This window comes from Petaurus breviceps, unplaced genomic scaffold (assembly GCF_028583685.1).
Source record: "Petaurus breviceps papuanus isolate PSGF00001 unplaced genomic scaffold, PetGlider_PUasm1.0 90696, whole genome shotgun sequence".
Lineage (NCBI taxonomy): Eukaryota > Metazoa > Chordata > Mammalia > Diprotodontia > Petauridae > Petaurus > Petaurus breviceps.
This window is the reverse complement of record NW_027187314.1, coordinates 8,871,419-8,881,061: the sequence shown is the minus strand read 5'-3', so window position 1 is coordinate 8,881,061 and position 9,643 is coordinate 8,871,419. Positions and strand designations below refer to the sequence as shown.

General features: G+C 35.8%; 1 protein-coding gene across 1 annotated transcript in view; it reads right to left on the bottom strand.

The window, feature by feature from the left end:
* Positions 1 to 9,643, bottom strand: part of IL1RAPL1 (interleukin 1 receptor accessory protein like 1) — a 1,610,170-nt gene that overhangs the window by 19,511 nt on the left and 1,581,016 nt on the right. The window contains exon 11 of the mRNA XM_069065664.1: positions 8,998 to 9,141. Within this exon, the coding sequence (XP_068921765.1) occupies positions 8,998 to 9,141 (144 nt within the window). The remainder of the gene's footprint in view (positions 1 to 8,997; positions 9,142 to 9,643) is intronic.

The following is a 9,643-nucleotide window of genomic DNA, read 5'->3' as shown; positions in this document are numbered from 1 at the left end:
TCCCTCCCTCCCTCCCTCCCTCTCCTCCTCCCTCCTTCCTTCCCTCCCTACCTCAATTCCCTCATCTATAGCACAAGGGGGTTGAACTAGCCATAGAAGGTGGAGTTGCGTGTGCTAAAGAGGAAACAACTTATCAAGCTACAATGATGAATGATACCTTGCATGTACTACTTAGAGAGATGTCATCCAATACTTGTTAAAGGAAAAGGGACAAATCTCCAGTAGAATATAAAGTTCTTGAAAGCAGAGATTGTTTCATTTTTTCTTTGTGGCCTCTGTATTATAGTGCCTTATACAGAACAAGCACGGCTGTCTTTTGAATTAGATTGAACTGAACTGCTCTTTGGCAACTTGCTACTGAGAGGATCTGAGACAGCCTTATATCAACTTGATATGAACAACAGTGGGACTATGCTGTCTTCCCAGGGCATAACTGCTAGGATCCCGAGATTTGTCAAACCTGACAGCAACTGTCCACTTCTGGTGATTTACACGGGGGCAAATCATAGTTCCACCAGGAATTGAGAAGGCATTGCTAGGTATCAGGCAGTTTTGAACAAGAAACTAAGGACCTTAAGGGTGTGAGTATTGTTATCATTATTGTTATTGTTTGCAGATAAAGTCTTTAGAAACTTAAAAAGGCACTTCTGAGAAATGAATAGGTGGTTGGGGAAATGGTAAAGGAGAATGAGAACCAGAATTCTTGACCACGACTTAAAAGACCACAATTATAGGCTGTTGGTCAGGGATCACAGTATGTATAATGGGAGCAAATGACAACACATTTGCTTGGAGACATATGGATTTGATCAAAGGGACTTTAAATGGAAAATAAAAGAGGAGTGAGAAAATTTCCTTGATGTATCTGACATGTCCAGTGACAAAGAGTAGCTAGTAGGACATAGAAAGAACAGTCAGCCTGACATGATGAGATTCAGGAAAGAGCTTTGGGACTGGACCTAGTTTCAAAGGCCACATCTAACACTTATTAGCTGTGTGACCTCTGGCAAGTCACTCTGAACCTCACTTTCTTCATGTAAATAATTTTTAGTCCTACCCACATCACAGTGCTAATGTGAAGAAAGCACTTTGCACATTTTCAGTGTTATATACATTTGAATTGTTATGTTATTAATAGTAACAGGACCAATAATTCCTAGGAAATATTTTAAAAAGAGAGGCAGTAACAAAACCCATGCTTCAGTTGTCTTCACAAAAATATGCAGTATTATCTAAGACCTTCCATGAGGGGTATGCTATTACATGCTTAACAACTAGCTCTCTGAAAAAAAATGTACAACAGATTTCTAAGTTAAATATGTATTATTAACATTTTCTACATCACTTTCTTAAGTCTAAGCAACAAAACAATAAATTAAGTCCCATTTGTAGCATTTGCCAATTTCCAGTGTAAACATTCTCAGGCTAAAAATTTGTCATTTGGCTCTTGTAAAGCAACTGGACATGACTCCAGCATAGCATTCCCTTTGGTGCTTCAACAGCTCTGAGGCCTCATCAATATGGATACTCTATCCAAAAATATAGAAAACAAGATATGCATATCTTTTCATGCTGGGGGTCTCTTCCCATTATCAACTTTCCTTGGAAGGTTTACTCACTCTACTGAGGACCTCCCACAATATTTCTTGAAATTACATGGAATTCATTGGAGAAAACAGATTGTTAAAATATTATTTCTCATATATGTTAGGTCCAAATCCTTTTCTGGCTACACATCTCTGATGACATTTTGAATATTGCTTCTCTTGTATAATTCTTAGTTGCTAATATAGTACAACCTATTCAATACCACCATGTTTCTTTACACTGTCCTTCCAGTAATCAGTTATTTCAGTTCCTTAGAGAATGTTAAGAGGAATTAGACCTCTTAACTAAAGTAAGAAGATGAATTTCATTTCTGAGATATCACTAAGACTTAGTGGGATGTGACTCACAAGTAGAATAGATTTATGGAAGGATATGCCTTAATCACAATGACCAGATCATATAAAAATAAGTAGTACAATGTGTATCAAATTGAAATACTCATCAAAGGAGATCCAGTAAACAGAACAGAATTTGGGTGAAGTTCAATAGTAAGATAAACAAAAGTGATGGAGGTCATACTATAGACCTCTGAATTAAAAGGACAAAATGACAGGAAACTAAATTTATAAGATCGAAGAATTGATTTATAAATATAGTATGGAGACATATTATATTAGTTATTGGGGACTTCAAAAGTGTAGATAATTTGTAAAACTCTCCTGTTAAAGGCAGTAGAGTTAATAACTTAAAAACAAGCTTTTCATGATAAATTTAGTCTTCATAAGAGAAAAGAGTGATGAGAACTGTTATTCTAGATCTCATTCTGGACAACAAGAAGGGACTTTTTAGAAAAAAAATAATTTAATATTTCCCAATGATATATAAAAACAATTTTCAACATTCATTTTAAGTTCTGAGTTGCAAATGTCCCTTCCCACTCCCCTCATTGAGAAGGCAAGCAATTTGGTATAGTTTATACATGTAGAATCATACAAAACATATTTCCATATTAGTAATGTTATAAAAGAAAACATAGACCAAAATAAAAACCCAAGAAAAATTTTAAAAAGTTTAAAAAGGAAGCTTCAATTTGTATTCAGTTTCCATTAGTTCTTTCTCTAAGAATAGACAGAATTTTTCATCATATGTTCTTCAGAGTTTTCTTGGATCATTATATTTGCTTAGAATAGCTAGGTCATTTATAGTTGATCATCCTACAATATTGCTGATTTTCCTGGTTCTACTCATTTCATTTAGCTTCAGTTCATATTAAGTCTCTCTAGGTTTTTCTGAGAGGAGTTAGTTCATCATTTCTTATATTACAATAGTATTCCATCACAATCATATACCATTAATTGTTCAGCCACTCTCCAATTGATGGGTATCCTCTCAATTTCTAATTCTTTTCTACCAGAAAAGTTCTGCTATAAATATTTAGGCATAGTTTCAAATTGCTCTATAGAATGGTTGAATCACTGGTTGAATCAATGGTGTATAGTGCTTCAATTTTCCTACATCTCCTCCAATATTCATCATCTTTTCTGTCCTATTAGCCTAGCTAATAGGTGTGAGGTAGTACCTCAATATTGTTTTAATCTCCACTTCTGCAATCAACAGTAATTTAGAGCATTTTTTTTTTCATATGGCTGTAGACAGCTTTGGTTACTTCATCTGAAAACTCTTCATATTTTGTAATCATTTGTCAATTGTGTAATGGCTCTTATTTTTATATGTTTGGATCATTTTTCTATATATCTGAGAGATGATGCCTTTATTAGAGAAACTTGCTTCAAAAATTTTTTTCATAGTTAAGTTTGCTAACTGTATTTCCCTTCATCCCATTTTCCCTGTTTTTGTATTCTCTTTCTTCTTTCACTCTGTCCTTCTTCAAAAGTGTTTTGCCTCTGACAACTGACTTCCCAAATCCACCTTCCCTTCTATGAGTGCCCTTCATCTCCTATCCCCTTCCCTTCCTACTTTGCAGGAGAGTAAGATCGATTTCTATATATAATTGAGGGTGCATGTTATTCCCTCTTTGAGCCGATTCTGATAAGATTCTTCAGTGAAATTTTGCACCTCTTTTTCATTTGGCCAATTCTGCTTTTCAAGGCATTCTTATCCTCAATGATTTTTGTACCTGTTTAATTATTTGACATATTCCATTTTATTTTCATATTCTTTTTTTTTTTTTTTGTAATCAATCGGGGTTAGGTAACTTGTTCAAGGTTACATGGCCAGTTATTTCTGGGTGTGGTGCTAAGTATCTGAGCTCAGATTCGACCCCCAGGTCATCCTGACACTGGAGCCGGTGCTCTTACTCACTGAGCCACCTGGCCGCCCCTAAATTCCCTTTTTTTTTTGGAGGGCAATTGGGGTTAAGTCACTTGCCCAAGGTCACATGGCCAGTTTTTGTGTTAAGTGTCTGAGGCTAGATTTGAATTCAGGTCCTCCTGACTCCAGGGCTAGTGCTCTACTCACTGTGCCACCTAGCTGCCCCATATTCTATTTTTAAGGTGCTATTATCTTCAATATATTTTTTGTCTCCTTTATCGAGAGGTTGACTCTTTTTTGATGATTTTCTTACATCACTTATTACTCTTCCCAATCTTTCCTCTATCTCTCTTACTTGATTTTCAAAAATTTTTTAGAGCTCTTCCATGTCCAATTCAAATTTTTTGGAAGTTTTGGATGTGGGGATTTTGACTTTGCTGTCTTCTTCTGAGTCTGTGTTTTGATCTTCCTTGTCACCATAGTGAATTTCTATGGTCAGAACTTTTTCTGTTCTGTTTGCTCATTTCCCCAGTCTATTTCCTGACTTTTAACTCTTTGCTAAAGTGAGGAATCTGCTTTCAGGGTAGATGGTGTCCTGTCCCAAGCTTCAAGGGTTTTGTGTAGGTGTTTTCAGAGATATTTCTAGGGACCTATAAATTTTTAGGTCTTCCAAAGTAGTATGATCTAAGGAGAGGTGTGTTTATTACTCTCCTGGCCTATGCTCAGGTCTGTAAGTGACCATAAACACTCTTTCCTGCCCTGGAACTGTGATGAGGGTACCTGCTCCACTGTGGCTACAAGCTCTTATGTGTTATTGCTCCTCCTTGCTCTGGGCATGCCACCCACGACTACAACATAGTTCTGAGTATGGTCAAAGCAACAGAGTCCTGCCCCTCAGTGCCAGAAAAGAGACCCCTCTAATCTCCTTTTGACCACTTGTTCAACACCCTTCCTCCTCCCCCAACCATCTGTGGCATGAGAGCTCCAAAAACAGCTGCTGTAGCTACTGATTCACTCACTCCCAAGGCCTTTTCCTGGTTTGCTGGGGCCCTATCTGAGCTGGCACAGCCTGCACAGGACTTTACTCCACTCTCACTTTGGTGTGACAGACCTTTTCTGCCAAACTTTTAAGTTGTCTTGGACTGGAAAATTGTTTCACTTCATCCTTTTGTGGGTTCTGCCACTCCAGGATTTGTTTTAGGGCAGTATTTAAAGGTCTTTGTAGAGGTTTGGTTGAAAGCTCAGGCAATTCCCTGACTTCTCTCTGCCATCTTTGTTCCACCCCAAGGAACTTATTTGTAAAGAAATAATATGATACTTTGAATGCAGTGACCATGGAAGGAGGATAAAACCAGACAGTCTCTGGAGCACAACCTAGATATGGAGTAGAGTTCTAAGAGTTTAAAAAAAGGGAACATGCAGGATATCATAGTCTATAATTGTGTATGGAAAATTAACCCAGGAAGTCCAAAGGCTAAATTAAGACCATAGAAGTACATTTAATACTGAACACAAAGAAAATGGAGAACAATCTAATGAATCCAATATGAGTGCATAGAAAAACCACCTACCAACATAGATTTTTATACAAATTTTAGATATACAACACAGATTTTTATAAGTTCTATACAGAAGACAGAAATAAGAGCAAGTAATAAGAATCAATACAAAAGTGTGGCATCAATCAGCAGTGTTTCACACAGAATTCATTGAAACTGGTAATGAATGCAAAGTACAAAACAAAGAAAAATGACATTTGAAAAGCTATGTTGGGGCACAAAAGATGAAAGGGCATAAAATATCAGGGTCATTGGAACGATAACTACTAAAGAAGGAAAGGTAAGAAATAGTCAAATATTTTGTTATTTGTGTTTACAACAAGGAAAATGATCTTAAGCCTTGGCATTGTTTTTTAGTGGTTATAAGTTAATTTATATTAAGCAACAGTGAGTTACCTTCAATGATTTCAAGTGCCCAAGGCCCGATGAACTGTATCCCAAGGTACTAAGAAAAATTGTGAAATAAGTTCTGAATCACTATTTGAAAAAAAATCATTAATGGAGGATGTGGTATTGTTGCAAATCACAAAGATGGAGAGGATTCTAAATATCTCACAAACACTCCATTTGGGCATGGAGACGTACTTTTCCACTATGTCATTTAAATAATCGTCTCTAGATTATGCTACTTAGCCCAGGATTCCACAGAGAAATGTTCAGATTCTTGCAGAGATAGTGGAATAGAGAAGCTGCCAGGCAAGGTCAAGAGCCAAGTTCAAAAGACTGAGTAAAACTTCAAGGAAACTTCAAGGCAACCTCAGCACTCACTATCTGAGATTCACAAAGCACCAAATCCCCAAGTGTAGCCAGTACAGAACTTTCTTAATAGTTTAAGAAGAATGACTTTGGGGTGTTTGGGGAGAAGACATCACTGTCCCATCTGCCAAAGCCATGAACCTCACTTTGATCTGAATAAAGATTTACTATAACATACAGTTGAAACTAAAAATAGAAGTACATTAAATTCATAAAAACAATAGAAGATTGGGACAAAGCAAGGTTATAGAAGGTCCCAAGAGGGTGGGCAGGATAGTAATAGTAGCGTTATAAACAAAACAATCTCCAGTATTAGAAGGAGAAATATAAAGATTCAAAGTAAAGGAAAAAAGAGAAAAAAATAATGGAGAATCCCCATTATCCAAAGATCTGTCAAATGACCTGGACTGATTATCTATCTATCTATCTATCTATCTATCTATCTATCTATCTATCTATCTATCTATCTATCTATCTATCTGTCTGTCTGTCTGTCTGTCTGTCTGTCTGTCTGTCTGTCTATCTATCTATCTATCTATCTATCTATCTCTGTCTGTCTATCTTAAAGAATACTTGAGGAGCTAGAGAACTATAGCAGTCCATAACAAGCAGTTAAAAGACTGCTATGTGGAAGAGGGATTAGGTTTGTTTTGCTTTGACCTAGGAGGTAGAATTAGGAGTGATGGAGAAAGTTGAAGAGATGCAAAATCAACTTTATTTGGAAAAAACTTTTCAATATTTATAGAAGTCTGAAAAGGAAATTAGAAATCTTATGTATTAATGAGTTAAATATCACTGGAAATCTTCAAGGGGGAGTCAGAAGATCACATATCAGGAATCTTTTAGAGAAAATTCCTATTTAGGCACAGGTTTGACTAAATGACTTGTGAGGCTCTTCTAACTCCCTGGTTCTATGAAAAAATATCCTGTGAGTTTGTTCCCCTTAATTTTGTGACCTAAAAATGAATTCAATTTAATTGAGTTGTACAGATAAATATAGCCCCAAACATTTTTGTTACACCATTTTCCTTGTTCTGATATAAAAGAATAAATATTAAGATGTGAACAATTACTAGATGCAAAAACATTTTCTTTCCTCTCTGGTTACTAGACTGTATCTCCTTTGATTTTGGAAACTTCATCTTTATACTGTAGTTGAACAAACTGTCTTTTAACCTATTTGTAGAAAAATTTGTATATTTGTATTCAATCAACTAGTACTCAACATCTCCTTTGTTCCAACTCTGATATGAAGATGTTAGAACTTTAAGTTTGGAAGGGAGGGGAGGTCAAAATCCAGAATTAAGAGAACTCTGCCCTTGAGACTCTATATGCCTTTACATATTGGGAAACACAAATGTTTTTGAAATCTTGCTTCCTTGCAGTGGTTTGCAGGCCTTCTAATTCAGTCATATGGACTCCTCTCATCAGTGGCAACCTTGCCTCTAGGCAGCCATGGGGAACAGTGGGAAATATTAAAATGAACACTGGATTTGGAAGTCACAAGATTTGGGTATGAGTCCTCTCTGATATTTTTTAAGAGTGTGTGATTATGGTTCAACAATTTTATCTTTCTGAGTCTTTTTTATCTGGGATAATAATTTAACTGGGGATAATAATTTTATTACTTACCTCATAGAATTATTGTGAAGAAAGCATAACATTGTAAAATACATAAAACTATATATATGTGAAATATTTCCACCCAGGGCAGCTCATAGATCAAGAGAAAGAAGGAACTTTAGAGGCCATTTAATCTAACATTCCCCCTCATTTTATAGATGGCGAAACTAAGCCTCAGGGAGGTTCAGTGACTTACCCAAAGTAACAATGGTAGAAGTTTTAGTGCTGATAGAATAATAATTAAATGCTGGTATAATCTTATATGTGGATGATTTCTCTATAACATAGCTACTTATATATCATTTAAACTCTATTCTTATCAATAAATGCCCTTCTCAAAATAGAAGTTTACTTTATATGCATAAGGAGAGCTTGGAGTAGTAAAATAAGTTAACCTTAAGTTATCAAATCAATAGTTTAGATGCCTTAATTTTAAGTACTGAAATTCATTCAGATTCATCCAATAAAATAGTTGCAATTTAACAAACATTGGCTGACCATCTAATATGTGTACAAACTACTGTACTATATTCCCTATTCAAATGAGCAACTAATTAGGAATTAATTTAGGATTTATTAACAAAAATGCACATGTTTATTCTGCTCTAACAAAAACATTAGATTCACTATTATTTAATACTTGTGCTTTCCCCCTCCATATTTTCAGAAGCACAATTTAAATCTGCATTAGCTCTAGTTAAAAAGAGTTAAGTTAGAAAGAAAAGATTTCACTGACTGGAGTGAATTCTAAAATACTCAGAACAGTTTATTGAAACTGATCAGCTTAAACAAGGAGCAAATTGAGATTCACTTCCACCTACATATTTAGGGAACACAATTAGAAGAGACGCTTCTTGCTCATGAGGACATAAAGCTGCCCTTTCAATATAGATTACAGGGTGATGGAAGCTGAAGGCTCTTCTCTGAATCACTATTTGTGGTTGTAATCGGCATACGGTATTCTGAATCAAATTCTAAAAGATGTTGGTGTCATGTTTCTATTTGGAGAGGTTTATCCAAACCCACATCTTCATAGACTGTATATAACTCAGGAGAAAGGATGATTTTTACCAAATGGGCTTAGAACAATTGAGAAAGTCACTGTTAGATAACACTTTTTTTTGTTACAGGAACAAGAGAGCCATATGTGCATGTGTGCTTGCATGCTCAAGTGAATTTGGAGGATGTAAACAACAAGAATATTAAGGTAAAAATAAAATAAATTAGAATAATCTCTTACCTCCATCAATTTCTTCTGCTCCAAAATGATTCCGATAGAAGAGCATGATATCAATCTTGTAACACTTGTAGATTGTCACCAAACATACAAGCAGCAGCAGAATGGCACCCAACCCACCAGCAAGTTCAACTGTATACATCAGTTCTGCAAGAGAGCACACAACATGTTGTGGCACTGTATTATCCCAGTGGAAATAACAAGTTCAATTTGACTTCACAGTTTGGGGATTAAATTAATGAATGTGGGTGTTTTTCTCTCACCTCACTTTCAAATCTTTTCCATACAGGATAGGTGTTTTCTAACTTTTATAGACAAAGCGTTCATCTTCCTCTTTAAAGTCTCCATCTTCCAAAATAAGAGATTAGACAATTGGGGGATGGGACTTATTTTCTTTTCATTTTTGGGAGTTTTATAAGGTGGGAAGGAAAGAACATAATAGCTTACAATTGGCAGAAAAAAATAAGGCTTGTTGTATTGGACCAAAAGACCAGAATTTATGTTAGATGGGTGGAAGTTACAAAGAGCCCTATTAATTAATGTTAGGAAAAACTTCTTCCCTTTGAGACTGGAGCTATCTCAAAGTGAGATGGGAGGCTTCTGGATGCTGCAGGTTCTCCCTCAGTGCAGGGCCTCAAAAAAAGGAGGT